At 33.4% G+C, this 17,939-nt stretch overlaps 1 protein-coding gene across 1 annotated transcript in view; it reads left to right on the top strand.

The window, feature by feature from the left end:
* Positions 1 to 8,342: 8,342 nt before the first annotated feature.
* Positions 8,343 to 17,939, top strand: part of LOC124364897 (RNA-binding protein 39) — a 34,539-nt gene continuing 24,942 nt past the window's right edge. Inside the window, exons 1-3 of the mRNA XM_046820703.1 lie at positions 8,343 to 8,453; positions 8,599 to 8,697; positions 16,535 to 16,592. Of these exons, the coding sequence (XP_046676659.1) occupies positions 16,539 to 16,592 (54 nt within the window). The 5' untranslated portion in view covers positions 8,343 to 8,453; positions 8,599 to 8,697; positions 16,535 to 16,538. The remainder of the gene's footprint in view (positions 8,454 to 8,598; positions 8,698 to 16,534; positions 16,593 to 17,939) is intronic.

The following is a 17,939-nucleotide window of genomic DNA, read 5'->3' on the forward strand; positions in this document are numbered from 1 at the left end:
ATACGTAACCTGACAATATTGATTATGTCCCACAAGCTTGATAATCTAATTTAATTCCCCTTGTATTGTCCTATACTATTAGGCTTTGGAGTTCTTCTGTATCTACTGGTTAAATCTGTTTTTATAAGTTCTTCTTTGTTATGCCTTAAAATCTTGCTCATTGCAGTATGCATTAACCAATCGGTAGTCCCCTATTTGAACTTTTTGTTATACTGCGCTCGGAATATGATAACATTCATACTCTATCTGATAACCAACTACTGTATTACAGTGCAGAATAAATTTAGCACGGATTCCAAGAGTGTACATTTTGTAGTATAAAGTAGATAGATGTGCATTACCATAAGCATTAGCAATACAGTGAGATGCTACAACTGTTATTTTATTATGAGATAACACATTGTAAAGTTAAGAAACAAAGCTCGTTAGAAAATCCGCACATCCTCGCTTACGCCTAAATCCAAATTGTTTTGTTGTCATAATATTGAGTTTATCAATTAGCCATTATAATCTGTGTTTAATTTTGGTATACATTATATTATTTCATTAAGCATAGAATCAACAATATTGAACTGTATTAATTTTCGTTTTCTTGGTCCTTACCAGATTTTAATAGATCTATAACGCTAAAATTAATCTATGCTGAGGGAAAGTTAATTTTCCGTCCCAAATGTTGTTATATATTTCCAATAACATGTTTTCCTATTTAAGGTAAGATGAGGACAAAACATCCTCCCAAAATAATCTTTTAAAGACTCATAATTATACCTAATAATATTTAATTATTATTATAAACTCTCCAAATCATAAAAACATTGGTTCACCAGGAACAGTTTAAACATGCTTTTGCATTTACAATAATTCCTTAGTCATAATTTTCTGTGCAAATTTTTATCAAATGTAAAGTTTAAATTTAAATATTTAAGTTATATTTGAATAAAGTCAATCTGTGATATTCAGAATATCTGTGTACGTACCTTGTGTTACATTCAATATCAGGAAACCGAGCTTTTTATCCGGTTTACTCTCGGTCTCGGAGGTATCCAGAAAGTACATAAACATTATGGTACATTTATCTTTGAATGTTAAGTTTATCTCCAGTCTACATTAATTTTACTGCAGCGTCTGGTATCTGAAGCTGTCTCCAGATTCTAAGATTGGTAATCTTAGAATCTGGAATCATGTTCGTCTGAAGAGATCCAAAGAAAGCCGGCGACGAAAAATCTCGAAACTAACCTTTACATCGTTTCAACAGTAGTGACGCCTGTAAATAGGTGAAGAAGGTAGGCTCATTGTCTCATTAGGTGTACAATTTAATGTACTACGATGTTTATGACACGACCTCTAAGCACGGTGAAGCAACCGAGTTTTCTGCACATAACGTAGTTATGGTAGGATTGGTTGATTCAATCTAAATGTTGAGTTTAGCTCCAGTTCATCTTCCTTTTATTCTTAACTTCCTCCATCTTCCAGTTACCTAGTTTTAACATCCAGGCTAACCTTATACCTGAAATCAAAATGAGACCTCTTACCCCTTAATTTGCTATATAAAAGACGAAATTGATAGATTTAAGACGTTTTGTAGTGGGTACACAGACTAAGCTAGAATTTTGTCAAATTTCAAGAACAACAAAGGATTCAAAGATAAAGGTGTTTGGAATACTTGAAGTACAGTAGAGTCCCGTTAATCCGACCTAATTGGGACCGAGCCCTATTCGGATTATGTGATTGTTCGGATTAGCCAGAATTACAGAAAAATACGGTTTTAAACTTGAGATGGGTGTATTTTGTTATAGAATTATCAACATTGTTTATTAAAACATGTTTTCTGACTGTTGCATTGTATTTCTTGACAAATAAACGTGTTTGCGAATACTAAGCACATTTACCGTATTTAGTGTGAGAGTTCTATTGTTAAGCAATGTGAGCGTACTGGATATTGTACTGGTCCACGCGTTCAATAGTTGTACGAAACTACGCGTCATCCAATAGACTCTTCAATGCGACAGAAGACAATAACTGAATTTATGTCTTTTAACAATTAATATTGTACTCAATAATAATATCAGTACTGTACGTCCAATTTGTGTTTGATTTCACTTCTTAATACAGTAATTTAACTCATACTTAACCTATAAGTTTCAATTTGGTACTGTATTTAACTTCATTATTTATGTACTGTACCGTACACAATTTGTCTTAATAAAATATTGTATGTCTATTTAATTAAAGTTTTCTTTGTTTATGTACGAAATGATGCACCCATTTTCATTTTTTATGCAATTAGTTCCTATAACTGTTCATTATCGTTATAAATAATTCCTCCTGGACCTGTTCGGATTAACCGACGTTCGGATTACACGTGTTCGGATTAGCGGGACTCCACTGTACACTTAATTAAACACAGTAATCTTTATCAGCCGAATAAGATGGCCAGAGTGTTTTATTTCAGCTAGATGTTATTCCCATTGTGGGGGTAAGGTTATCGGGGGTGAGAAGAACAGACTCCTCTTTCCTTCAGGGAGATGAGTCAATTATGAGAATTAGTAAACCAAGAGGATTGGTTCATAAAAGGTTGAGTTTACTTTATGGTTAACTGAGGGCATAATTATTTATCAGAGAAATAAATCTGCTGGATGTAAAATTATATCAAAAGTAGACTTATTATTTGGATTGGGTATGAGGTAGTTTAGAAAAAAACCTTTGTAGATTAATACGCTCCACCCTTAGCTACCAACGTCTCATCCATCACTTCTTAACCATAGGGTTAAGTTTATAGACTAATAATGCATCTTCTAGTTGACAGCTTCGTTTGAAATCTACTTTTATTCCGAAAGACGGAGCCAAAATAAATATTTCATCTGCAATGGTTGTGTTGTTGTTGTTCCTTGTTCATAGCTTCGGTTAAACACGTAACATTGCGTTTCGGTTAATGATTATTTAATAGCATTTTGTTTAAAACAACTTATTTATACTTATACACATTTACACTGCCAGTTTTAAGTATCTTTTGACTAGATTATCATTGTTGCTATCAATGATAGTTATAAATGATAGTGAATGGCGTAAACAATTTCTTAAAGAACATATAATTATTGAATCATTTGAAAGATGTTGAAATGTCTAAGTTTGAAGTTAAAAGTGTTGAGAAAACTTATAAATTTGAATTTCAACCCTTTAAACAACCAATAGAATGAACAAGTTTTGACTTTCGTTCGCGGGCTACATTTCTTCAGACGTGGAGGTAGCATTTACAATTCTGGAATTTGATTTTCAGGAATTATCTATCCCCGTAGTTGTTGTGGAGAGTAATGATTTCCAACTTATTGGTTTGAACTAGTTCTCACTTGAACTTTCGGTCTTTGGAATTATTCGGATCCTACTATTTTTAGAAGAATATTTCTTATCGTGGACCGAAAAACCTACATTATTGGTAATAATTTTATTTGACTTATTGTGAAAATTACATATTATGACGACCCGTTCCTGTTTTCGCATCCCAAAAAGAAGACAGTGATGTCGTCGAGAAGGATGCCACTCTCTCCCTATCTAATTATTATTATTACTTGATACAAATAGGTTTAGATTAAATTATCATAAATTAATATGATTCTAATAGTACTGTACCAAAGTTAAAGGTAATCTTTACAAGCGCTCACGTGATTTAAGCTCGTATTTAGGTACTATCTCGAGGGATGCCAGAAGTTCGGGAAGGCGAAGCCAATACTGATGGCTAGGAGCATTTCCGATCCGTATTTTCCCAACCTCAGATCACGTCCCAGATATTCCAATTTTTCCAAAGTTAGATCACGGATGATCTGACATGTACCGATCGGAAATTGCCCTGGACATTGGTACGGATTTTGGTGGCGCCCACACTTCTTGCGCAAACAGAAAACGTTACCTGAGTACCTTAATTCAAGCTCAGATCACGTGAGTATTCATTAACTTTTTATATTTATATAATACGTACGTGTGTATTAACCTACTTATATAACCTACTAAAAATAGTACATAGGGGCAGAGTGGATACCTTCTCGCCGTTATCACTTCCTTTTGTAGAGAGAAAACAAAACCGATTGTCATAACGACGATTAAATATTTTCAAGTAAGACAAATAAAGTCTATTCTATAAAATAATATAGTTGTTGGGTCCCCGTTAAGAAAAAATTGGTGTTATTTTGAAAATTTAGAGACATGGCAAGGTTAAATGCTGCAATTTTTGGAAGATTTGTCTACAAGACTCGCAAATTCTAATAATGAATTATACAACTCTCTTGCTTCTGCAATTTTAACATTCATCAACTGGTTGTTAGGCCAAAGAAAGACTTCTTTATTGAGGCGAAATTAGGACCATACGGTCCTTTCTTACATTTAACCTCTTAAAAAAAAATCTTAATAATACAAATTAAGGCTTATTAACTCAAACTAATTACACTTACGGTATTCCATTCACACAGTCACGATTCAAAGAGTAACCCCGCCGCCCGCCGCTATCATCCGGTCCAGGTATTTTCGTCTCAGCTCCGCCACAAGCCGTTTCCGGCTCTCAATTTGTTTGACAGGATCCGGTAAGGAGTTCCATCATCTACAGGCAGTAACGGTGGAGGATCGGTTATAGGTTTTGGTTCTGTGTATTGGAATTCTGAGACTTAGTGCACCAGACCGAGTTTCTCTTGCGCCACTCCCCGCCTAAAACTAAAAGTTTTCAGATACATATTTTGGTGAATCCGTATTAATAATAGAGTACAACAATGACAAAATTCGAATTGATCTTGAAACAGCTAATTTATTTTAGGATTGATGATAGAATAAAATATGGCTTAACATGAGCCCTTCGATGCAAATCAAACAGAAAGCGAATGCAGTAATTTTGTGCTCTTTGCAGTTTAGTGCTAAGGGCTACAGTCATGTCATTGATTACAGAGTTGCAGTAGTTAAAGTAAGGAAACACAAGTGACTTGACCAACGGAATTTTAATGTGAAATGGTAGAAGACCTTGCATTCGATTCAGTGTGTGTACAGCAGCGAACACCCTGTTACAGGTGTACACCACTGCATTGGTCCATCCAAGTGTGTTGCTTATGATTAATCCTAGACTTTTTACCCTTTCAACGTATGGTAAAAGTTTTCCGCCTACAGTTATTGTCGGTGTATTTTGTAGGTCAATGGAGTTGGCAAGTCGTTGATGACAGACAATCATGGGTTGGGTTTTATCCGGGTTAAGTTTAAGTCCATTTTTAAAGTCCACTGAACAAGTCGTTGTATGTATTCATTCATCCACTTCACAGTCTGGTTTATGTCGATAATGTTAAAGTGTGAGTAGAGTTGTAAGTCATCAGCATAACAGTGAAATTTGCAATGTCGCAATACAGTGTTAATGTCATTTATGTACAAAATAATAAGTAGTGGGCCAAGAATTTATCCTTGCGGAACTCCGCAGGTCACAGTTATGAAATCAGACATTGAGTTGTCATTGCACACACACTGCTTTCTGTCCCTCAGATATGATTTTATCCATGCTAAAGCATTTTCAGAGAAACCTAAATTTTTAAGCTTTTTAAATAGAATGTTATGAATGATTGTATTGAAGGCCTTGCTGAAATTGAATAGAACTAGTAAGGTAAAAGACCTTGATCTATAGCTAATTGAATGTCATCAGTTATTTTCAGAAGTGCAGTTTCTGTACTATGGTTTTAGCGAAAGCCAGACTGAAGAACATTAATAATATTATTTTTAGACAAGATATCTGATATTTGGGAATGAACTATTTGCTCAAGGCCTTCCGAGAGAGCTGGTAAGATACTAATTGGTCGGTAGTCTTGGGGTTCAGATGGAGATTTCATTTTATTTAGTGGACGAACTAAGGCGGACTTCCGTTGTGTGGGGAAAACACCTTTTGTGAGAGATTTATTATAAACTGCTGTAATGACAGCGAGAATAGCAAAAAGGAATTTTCTTAACTAATAAGATTGATATGTTGTCGGAATCCATAGCATTCGTTTGTATACGTCTGATTGCTTTAAGGACATCTACCTCTAATACTGGATTTAAACGAAACTGGCTGTCTGAGGGAATATTCTAGGTTTGTTGACTCAATTCATCTAAATGGGTTTGAACAACTGCGGTGATAGATTTTTGAGAAAATTATGAAAAATACTTATTTAGATCATTAAGTGAAATATTAATAGAGGCAGGAGAGGGTTGCTTGCCAAAACCAAGCTTCTTGACATTACTCCATAATGCAGTTGTCGATTGATTTCTGTCTGAAAACATACCATTTATGCATCGAAGACGGAAATTTCTAATTTGTTGTTTGACTTGGTTACGAAGATGGCGGTACCGTATCATCTCTAGAGCGCTGAGCTCTCCGAAACAAGGCGTCTCTTTCGGTCATTAGACCGAGAATATTCTCGGTAATCCAGGAAACAGGTCGTTTCTTATTAATTCGCTTGGTAAAAAGAGGGGCATGTTTGTCATACAGCTTTAATATAAGAGAATTTAAAGAGTCAACCATCTTATCAACAGTCTCCTTATTCTGCACGAAATGCCATGGGTATGTTCAAACATCCGTAAAAAATGCAATTTCATTCATATTTCTGTATGATCTGTAAGTTATATATTTTTCTTTAGGTTTGGGTACTTTTAATGAAAGGGCACAGAAAATTAAATCCTGATGGGAAATTGCCGGAATTTTAAGCTGCCAATGGTGTAATGATTCCTCAGGGTCCGAGACTACCATAAGATTTAACTAGGTGGTGGTTTCGGCAGTGTAGTGCTTGGCGTTCAGTGGCAGTATAGTCGGGTTGCAGGATTGAAACATCCTAGTGAGCTGTACAGTGTTGTGATTGTTAGGTTTCAGAAGATCCTTAATAGTCACCCATAATCAAGACACGACCATAGCCCGAGAGAAGGCGCAAGAGAGTCCTCAAAGTCATCCATATGCCCCACCTTAGGCGGACGGTAACATAATCATAAGAGAAGTACCTCCGAAACAGACACATTAATTTCTAAATACATAAATTCCGGTGTAGCCGAATATTCCTGCTGTGTAGAGTACAAGTGCTTAACCCCGAAAATTTCTTTTACAAATACACACATACACCCACCAATTTTGGACAATATATTATTTCTGCAAATTAAATAACCCGGAAGTGCTACCTAACCGCCAGGAACACTTGGCTTTAACCAAGACTCAGATATAGTAATGACATCAAACATCTGATTCATAAAAATATATCAGGCAAAACATAGGCCAGACACCCCACAATACCACTCCGTAAGTAAGGTGGTTGTAAATGAAGCAATAATAACACAAATAATATTCAGATTCTTGGGTGTGGAAATTCAGTACCTGTGATTACAAATATTGTACTCTAACCAGCAGACCCTCAGAATACAAGCAGCTATCTTTTTAAAGTTTCTAGTTTAATATTATCCCTATTACGGGTATATTATGTGGGGGTTTTCTTTGGGGATGGCCCTAAAAGAAGTCAACATCAATAATATCAACTAACACTGTGTGTCGGCTGCATAATAAGAAAATTAATTTTCACTAGTTCTTTATTTTTGTAATCGTAGTTTTTCGTATTTATTTTTAAGAATCGCATTTAGATTTGTATTCATGTTCTTTACTAAACTACATCCTTTTTGGCTTCCTCTATCATTATTACTGCCATTTATTGATTTTGCATGTATTGTTAGTTTTATCTACGTGTATCGTAAATATTTTATTCCCAACAATCAACTATACAACTACTGTAAATAAAGCCTGCTCGCAATAAATAAATAAATTAGACAACATCAACTAATTTTGAAAAGATAGAAATTTTAAATTTAAATACTTAGTCTCAAGTGGAAAGGGAGCTGTACAGTGTTTGTCCTCTTTATTAGAAGTAAACATTCCTTTCTTTAGTTGTGCCATGATTGTTTCTGCCTCAATATGTAACTTTATAACAATTTATTTTAAATCTATTAAAAATACGAAACTAATTAAGTTTTCTACATTCAACAATGTTGTTTTTGGTAGAAAAGAAATTCTGGTTTCAGCTGTCATATAATTTGTTTCCTGTTATCTGGATTTATAGGAATAAATGTATAATGGTAAATTGATCTTACAATATAAAGTGCATAATATTTTGACGTTTACGATGGTTTGAAATATATACATATTCCGATTATTTAATATTATCAGTCAGAACGTCATTGTTAGTCTTTAAGAAATGACCACATTTTAATATACATACTTTTTCATAATACTATTTACATGTAAACGAAAAAGGGATTGGCATCTTCTCTGTTCTTATTGTCTTTCGTGTAATGACGTCACTATTTCGTCATGATATTTTCATTGCTCAAGTCCTTGTTTCGTTTCAAGTGTTTCGTGTTCCTTCCATTCCATTTAGATCGGATTCGTTTCGCCATTTTGGACTCTTGCTGGAGGAATAATATTAGTAATAATTGTTCTATTTCTCATTCGTGAAATTCATATTTAAGTTTGATAAATATTACCTTACATTTCTTGAATGTAAATTATAGTTTATGTGTATGGTTGATTTAGTTTTATTTCTGTCATACTATCGATCTTTCTTTGCACAGTTGAGAATTGACCCTGAACGTGTAAGATCCTGCTTTATTTTGTGAAGCGCCGTAACTTCAGGAGAATTTCAATCTTCATCCGTTCTACATTTTCATCTGGTATGTTATGAATAATTTTTATTTTAGTTATTTTTAGCGGTTACTGTTGGTTGACGCCTTAAATACTTATATAATGTCTTGTTTCATTGCAGACATAACATTATTGTAGATGACATTGCAATTGATATGCAGTCTAATGGGGCCATGATTAAAAATGGTGGGTGGTTTTTCAGTTAGTGTGTACTTTTACTGAATTTCCTCTTTCTTTTATTTAAATTCTCATAGAAGTTTGATTTTTATTATTATTTAGTTTCTTAAAAAACTAGTGGCCCTAGGGTCTAGTTACTTTGAACAGTAGATCTGTTTATTATACCATTAGGTGTTTATTATCTGTTTTTATGTCCATTAACTTAGGTTTATTGGACCATAAACCTAATGGTCCAATCTTAATCTCACAGAAAATTAACTAGTAGGCTAGGCTATAGTACCATGCCTGTTTCACACATATTATTAGAATAAGAGTATGGACTCTACTCCACTAGCAGTAATAATAGGTTACTCCTAATCTTAAAATACCAGGTTGCAGGAATATACAACTTATGTGAAACTTTGTATATAATGTGGGGAGACTTTAATAAGAAACCTAACTTACACCCATTATTCGATCATTATAGAACAATTTGTAAATGGCGATGTATATGAGGAAACTGTGTGAGATAGGCTAGTTCTTGGCAAAATGTCAGAGAAATTTGAGGAGTGGAATAGTGGTAGACTGTATAGCAGAGAATTTGTGATTTTTTATATGGTAGGGAAGTGGGCTATAATATAATAAGAGGTCACCACCACAACATAATCATATTTATGATTATCTAAACTATAGAAACAAAAATGTTTACACGAATTACGTTATATAAAAACTATCTAGGCTATGTTGTGTATCTATAAAATGTAACAAACAAAACAGTTTAAGCTTAATATTTAGTTACTTTTTTCTGTTTTTAAGGATCCTATGATTTTATTGTGGTGGTGGCCTCTTATTATACTGCAGCCCGGAAGTGCACCTGTCTGAGGAGAATTCTCTTCTCCTTTTCTGAAACTGTTACTGCTATTTAGGCAATCTATAAATACTGTAATGTTTCTCTGAAATGTAGGTCTAAATAAAATTTGGGTTTGTTATTTGTTAACCCTTTGAGTGCCACGGGTATTTTCCGAAGGCATATGCATAAAGTGCCACGCTGTTTTTCGCATATTTGTAAGCTTTTTGGGAAAAAAGCTGTTGTAAAATAACTACCAAACAGATTTCTGTCATTTTGTTGTTGTTTTTTTTTCTTATTAAATGCAGAATGTGATACATATCGTTACAATTAAAATTTGATTTATAAAAATATAAAAATTTCAGTATTTATAAAAAAAGTTGTTTACTTTTGTATAAAAAGTTAAGTTTCGACCTAATTTGTGTGTATACGGTATTTTTAAGATTTTTTTTCTTTATACCATGATAAAGGCCATATGATTCTAAATAAAACCCATGTGTAATATCTTATTCTAGAATTTTAAAAACATGGCATTATATGTATTAACAAAATGCTGCCCGGTACCGACATTTTATAAACTGTACTTCATTTGTCAGAGTTTAGAAATTACTTAGTAATGATGTAGTTTTCCCAATAAATCTAATAAAACATTAATACAACACAAATAAATATGATTAGTAAATTTAGAAACAAATACTTGCTAACATATTTACATAAAAGTTTACATTTACTAAACAATAGCCCTAATAATATTTACACTGAAAATTCACGTTTTTCGCTTGAACACAACTCAAATCATACATTACTTTTGTAAAGAAATACAGTAAAATACTGTATAAGTTACTATTTTATTTTGTATTTACTCAAATGCTTGGTTATCGGCACATAAACAACAAGAAATGCCGTTATGCAACACGGTACTCGTCCGCTACGTCGCGTGACTAGAAGACAGAATCATCGTACAGGTATTTATCACAGCCCACTATTTTTGGACGAGTTTTCCTTATCAGAGATCAAAATAAACTTCATTATACGTTCCTTCTTCCATAATCAATCTAAAAATACTCGATGAGTCATACTTCCTATCTCCAATCGTCTCCAAATAGACACACGAATGACCTGACATTTTCGAATAATAAAACGTTGTTCTTATAGTTTTTGATTTAATTGATTGTCGTAATAACTTGTAAATTCCAAAATAGGTTAAATAAAGTCAGTTGTTTTTAACCCTTTCACCGCCAAGAGCCGATGTCATCGGCTCTGCAGTTTGATCGTAAAAACGCCGAGAGCCGATGTCATCGGCCCGCGTATGTCTACTCAAAATCGCCGAGGGCCGATGACATCGGCCCACGTCCTTGGACCGAAAATCGCCATGAGCCGATGTCATCGGCTTTTAGTTATAATTTTATTTTTTCGTTACTATAGTGATCACAAGTCATTATTATACATGTGGCGAAAGATAAAAAGGCATTCAATGTGAAAAACACATCAAGTATATAATCTATGACTAGTGTATATTACGGAATACGAACAATGAAACAGGATCTAATCAGCTGTGGCAGACATCAGCTGTTTGACGTTTCCGCCAACCCTTAAACTTAATGGTTTCAGTCTATTGTTGTTTACAGTTTGTACTGTAACCTTTCAAGTTTGCAAGTTTGTTTTATTGTGGCTACTATTTTTGTGCCACAAAAATAAAAGCATAATAATTATTATTATAAAAATAATCTTATTATTATATAAAAATAATATTATTATGCAAAATTACATTATAAAACTCATTTTTACTAGGTATATTTAATTTATTTAGTGTTACTATTATTATTTCAACCTGTTTTATAGGATTTCTTGAAGAGCATTATGTAAAAAATGTGTGAAACATTTAGTATTTCTTCTATGCCTATATTTAGTAAAAAATGTGTTATTTTAATTAAAGTGCTATACAAAATTTATTTCTAGTTTTTTTTACCTGAAATTTGCAGGAAATGTTGTTAACATAATATTCTTCAATAAAACGTATAAACTAATAACAGAAACAATATTAAAAAATATTTTATCTAATTTTTAAAAATAAAAATTTACAAAAATTTCAAAGTTAAAAACTAAAAAATTTAGATTAAAAAAACAGTTTTGTTTTATTATTGATTCGAAATATATAGTATTACGGAGACTTTTATTGTCTACAAAACAAAACAAAAATTACGCAGATATCTCAATTTTTGACAGATTTATTGACGTTTTACTAAACCCTTACAATTAGTCAATATCGGCCGCGGCAGTTTTTGGGGAGTGACATGCGATGCAGCGCCGGCGGTTTACGGCACACATCTGCAAACAGCGCGCGGCGTTTTTCGACATGAATCGGCCAAATTACTGTGGCAGCGAAAGGGTTAATACTGTAATTTATTTTGTCCCCGATAAGGAAAACTCGTCAAGAAATAGTGGCTTCTTGATAAGTACCCAAACAACATACGTTTCACAGATAAAATAGTAGAGAAACAACATAAAACTTGGGTAATTCTAAGCAATATATGGGTCAACCTCGATTTTTCTCATATTACAATATAATGTTCCAATAGTCAATTAGAAAAGGAAATGACTATAATTTCTTGCCGGAAAGCAGTTATAGGGAGCAGGCAACTCATATTACAATATAATGTTCCAATAGTCAATTATAAAAAGAAAAGACTAGAATATCTTGCTGGAAAGCAGTTAGTTATTATTGGGAGCAGGCAACCGCGAGAATTACCTATTAGTGATCAGGGGCACTGACGTGATCTGGGCTTCAAATTTGGAACTACTCGAGTTAATTTTTTTTCTAAAAGAGCAAGCAGCGCGAAGCGCTGCGTAGCGGGCAAGCATCGTGCGTGATCTTCGTCTATACTGAATTGATTCAGGCCAAAGGAATGACACAGATTCCTTTACCAGATTTTTACGGAGATTTTGTATTGGGCGGATTATATTGGTTTACTTTGCTTTCCAGCATGTAATTATGCGTTTAAAATTGTTTTACATACATTACCTACATTATATTGTAATATGTAATAACAATTTATCAGAAATTTTTAATAAAAAAAAGGATCACGCACGATGCCTGCCCGCTGCGCAGCGCTTCGCGCTGCTTGCTCTTTTAGAAAAAAAAATTAACTCGAGTAGTTCCAAATTTGAAGCCCAGATCACGTCAGTGCCCCTGATCACTAATAGGTAACTCTAAGCAATATATGACCGTTTGGCGGTTGCCTGCTCCCTATAACTGCTTTCCGGCAAGAAATTCTAGTCATTTCCTTTTCTAATTGACTATTGGAACATTATATTGTAATATGAGAAAAATCGAGGTTGACCCATATATTGCTTAGAATTACCTAAAACTTGTATTTATTGATAGTTTGGATCCTATTGAATACAGCCGTCTGATTATTTGGCCAAAATAATCTTGTACTATATAAAACATTATCGAAATACGAAACGTCAAAATTGGCGACGCTGACACTTTATGCACTTTTCGTACCGTCAAAATTAGCGACGCTGTGGCACTCAAAGGGTTAATGTCATTGTTATATTTATTTTATCAAGAATGGTAATGTATTATTGTTTATGCTAATAGGATATAATTCTTTTTGTTTATGATTATTATATTATTGAAGTTAGATAATATATTGTATTGTTCAATAATAATCAACTAACAAGTATAGGCCGCTTATTAGTCTCCCCTTAATGTGATTTTCAAAATGTATGTTTCGTTTTCCTCAAGAGTTTTTGTTATCCTATATACCTGCTAACATTGCTCTGTAATGTTTGGAATAATTAGGCTATGCTCTTTAGTGTTGATGCACCTTACTTTTTTGGACCGTCATTTCTGGTTTATGCCTTTCAGTTAATAGCCTACATATAATAGTTTAGATGTGTAGAATCTAATAGCCTATTTACAAGAACTGAAAAATAATGCAATGATTTCAACTTAATATCTACTTAACATTAAACAAAGGGGTTGGGAGAGCTTAACATTTAACAAAGGGGTTGGGAGAGAATCAGGTTCTGGACAGGAGATGGTTAACTATGTAATATAACTACTTAAAACTCATGTAAACTAAATACCAAATTGGCTGTCGGATCTACCACAGAGCTGACTGTCCAAACCCCAAGAATAGTTGTAATGTTTGTAATTTAAATTTTCTAATTTAAGGTAATATACTACCTGAGGGCTAATTATTACCTACCCAATCAAACAGTATTAATTGAGGGGTAACTGGTGTAATGGAAGGTTATCAGCCTCTCGAGGACTGATCTGCCTTACCTGAGAGTCAACAGGATGTAACCTGCTATTTTATTATTTCAAAATTAACAAGAAACAATAAAACGTTTAAAGCAAACAGTTGAAATTTATTGAAATATAGTTAGGTGTAACTTGGTTTAACCCTTTCCACTCTACCTCCAGGAGAGCCAGGGCCACAACAATGTCGCAATATCTCGAAATCTGGGACAGACCTGAGCAAGCAGTTGCAATGTATTGTAATTGAATTTGAACAGATTCATTTTGGTCTTTGGCTACCTGTCTTGTTCCTTGATACAATATGTGCTGCTACCTTTCAATGTTTTTCTGAACCATTTGAACAATCTTTCATTCCTAAATAAAAAAATCCAAAATTAATTGTAATCAACTGCTGGGATAGCCAGTGGCTTGAAGCTGCATCTACTTTTGCTATACATGTATTGTTGTATAGGCCTATATACAGGTGTTCTCAAAAGGATGTTATAAACTTTTCTGTGGGTGATAGTACACATCATTTTAAACAAAAAATGTCTTATTAATACAGGTTGAGAAATGTCTCGTTTAGCTGCAGCTGCCTTTTTTTGTATTTTTGTAATAAACACTCATAGGCTACCTCTACATCTAGTAAATCTACATCTATCAAACTTTACACATAGGTATTAATACACAAAAGATATGTTATTTTCTTGAATATTTACAAAATTGTTCATTTGCAGACTCCAGTATATGTGCGGTATTGTTTCATGTCGTCACTTAAATACTTCCCTCCCTCTCCCATCTCTATCTATTCATTATTCCCTTCTTAGTTCCTTCTCAGAACTTATTGGTCACTCGTTATGTTTACTGCACTTCTCTAAAGTGGTAATTTAATTAGTGGGACTTTGGGGGCTTTTAAAGATAAGTTTTAACTGTACTACTTCTTAACAGAGAATATACAATTGTTAATCCGATTTTCTAAAAAATTGAAATAAAAAAGCAATGTCTGAAAACCTTGGAGTACAGAAAGCAGAGAAAGGAGCAGCTGAAGAAAAAGAAACATAAGAAAATTGATTTTGTTTTTTTTAAATTTAATGTATCTATAAGTAAAAACAATGAAAGAGGAGGGAAAAAAGAAAATTTCGGTTTTGTTAGTTGGTGTAGTGAAATAAGTTACAACCTACCTACCATCAAGACTAAAAATGAAAAATCTACTCCGATCCCACAAATAACGAACCGGGCGTGTGTAGACATTAATATAAATTAGAAATGGTCATAGTTGTATTGTTGACATTGATCAAAACAATTATTTTGGTATGTACCCTGAGGAGGAAGTAGGCTATTATAGAAAGATAGTGGTAGGACAGAAGAGGTGAGAGGAGGGGGTTACTGGAGCAGAAAGGAAGCGCATTTCAATACGCTGCGAGGGGGGGGGGGTTGCACGTCACTCTATCCAGCTATGCCACTGAAAGTCGTGATATTTATAAACACAAAAATTTATAAATATATTTTGGAATAATTTTTTGTCATAAAAGATTTTTTATTAAAATTTATAGCACTTATATTGTAGGCAGAATAATAGACTACTCAAAACAAAACATTTTTTGACCTTATTTCAATTCAAAATATGCCAAAATGTTTTACTAGTAAAAGAATTAGTTTCTTTTAGTAAATTAAATTTCAAATATTTAAAAATAAAAATAATTGTGGTCTTATTTAGTATTAATACCTTCTTAAGACATCTGGAAAATAAAATAAAAATCACCAGCCTTCCATTAAAGGAAGTAGTATTTATTTTTAAGAATACAACACATGAGGATAAAAGTTATATAAGTAGATGGTGGAAATAGACCCCAGATAATTAAAATGGAGAGGGAAGAATAATAATGGAAAACACTACAATAATAGAAAGAGTAATTAATTGAAGTAATTGATCATTGTTATTGATGTTTGTAAATTTGTAGTTGTTCTAAATGTAAATGTGAAGATTATTCTAGACACTATTTGAAAAGTATTTGAAAAGTACCATTATGAGTCAACCATGATTAACTGATGGGATTGATTGGTGCTATTTTAAATGCGACATTGCCTACAAGAAGCTTTGTGACATTGTAGCGTTGACTAATTTGGACTATAAAGTCATATATTTTCTGGCAACGGCATTTGTGTCATTACTGATCATTATATGCAGAAACTATAAAGGGTATTTGTTTTTAAAATGTCCATGTGAATTTATTATTGAAGTAATTACAAAAGAGTTAGGCACCACCAAACGATCTTTCAAACGCTTGATTATTTAGTTTCAAAATGTTGGATATATAAAAAACCTTTTCCAGGCTAGCAAAAATCCAATTAATTGGCGAATCCCGTTTGCTGAGAGTCAGCCTTTTGTTACCCTTAAACACGTCTGGGGTCACTGATAACTTTATGCTTTTGCAACCTTTTCCTCAATACATTGTCACCTGACAGGTCGAGCACTATTTCAACTGCTAATGAAATCCCTTTAATGTTCAAGATTCAGAAAGGATCTTATAGCATATATTATTTCAGTCAAAATGTAATAATGTTTTTTGATTCAATATAGTTATTTATCATAATTTTTCTCATGTCTTTACAGAGAAATGGCAGAAGACTTTGACATCGAGGCATTACTTGAAGCTCCATACATGAAAGGGGTAAGTGACCTGAAATAATCGAACAATATGACATATTGTATGTAAGTGGTATATTATACAATGAAAAATTAATTTTGTGAACAATATTATGCATAATTTTGTAAATAGGATGGATGCTTGCTTGATTCAGGTAGGTTAATAATGTAATTTGACTGGAAAATAGGTGCTAATAATTACATTAATAGTGGTTGTGAAGCAGAGAGGTAAAAATAAATTATAACAACATTATGTTAAAAAAAGTATAAGAAATAAAACCCAATTTGATTAGTAAAACGTCAAATAAATATGTAATACATATATTCCTTTATAGTTTGTGTTGAATTTTGCAGATACGCTACAAATAAAATTTGAACATTGACATGTTTAGGGAATTTTTTTTGATTAATTAGCTGAACTCAAATTTTGATAATTTGATGCTTAATATTGTTTGGAATTAAAGTAATTTCACAGTAGATAATATCAAAATAGGGGGAACTTTTAGATATTAGTTTACACTTTGTATTTTGAGACAAGTTGCTGTGAATTCTTTTGTTACTTTTTGTTCAAAATTGCATAGGAACTATCTCGCTGTAAAAAAAAAACCAGAGTAAACTTATAAGTGCATATCATTAAGTCAAATAGATGTTAAGTTTCCAAAACCCATGTCATAAAATTCTGAGGAGTCTATTAATCAAATTAACCCTTTGCACACCCTTGCATAAGCGAGTTACTTCGCATACATAAAAGTCTGTACAGTCCCCATAGCGAGTTATACTGCGAACTACATTTTACAACATTCGATAGTGTAGTAGAATTTGCCGCTAGATGGCAGAGAAAGTCACTTTTGCTGCCTAGTGCCATTAGCCAACGTGCCAACTGAACGTTTGAGGAGTATCAATCGGTAACAGCTGTTTCTTTCTATTCATGTTTGTTTCCCGTACTTCTCGCAACGCCCAAAGCGATTAATCATACTCGCCGCCATTTCATGAAGCGCCGCCATTTCGTGAAGTTCTACCTCTAGTGTCCCTGCTCACTGACAGTTTATATTTTTACAGTTTTATTAGTTTATATTACGTTTAGTGCTTGTGAACTATTAAAACTATTGCTATAGTAATAACTATTATTTATTATTTTGATGTAACTTGTGAATATATTGCCATAATTATGGCTAACGCAGACGATCCTGACTTTGACGATTTCGTTCTTGGGGTTATGAACGCCAGGTTTTCAAGTGTAGTTGACGAAGCCGATGACACATGCACAATTTAGAAAAAGTTTAGTGAAGGACCTCGTTGCAAGCAAACTGGCGCAACAAATGAGCAGACGGGGCCGCCGCGGCCGACCCACTCAAAGTCAAGGAACACCCCC

Source organism: Homalodisca vitripennis, chromosome 6 (assembly GCF_021130785.1).
Source record: "Homalodisca vitripennis isolate AUS2020 chromosome 6, UT_GWSS_2.1, whole genome shotgun sequence".
Taxonomy (NCBI): domain Eukaryota; kingdom Metazoa; phylum Arthropoda; class Insecta; order Hemiptera; family Cicadellidae; genus Homalodisca; species Homalodisca vitripennis.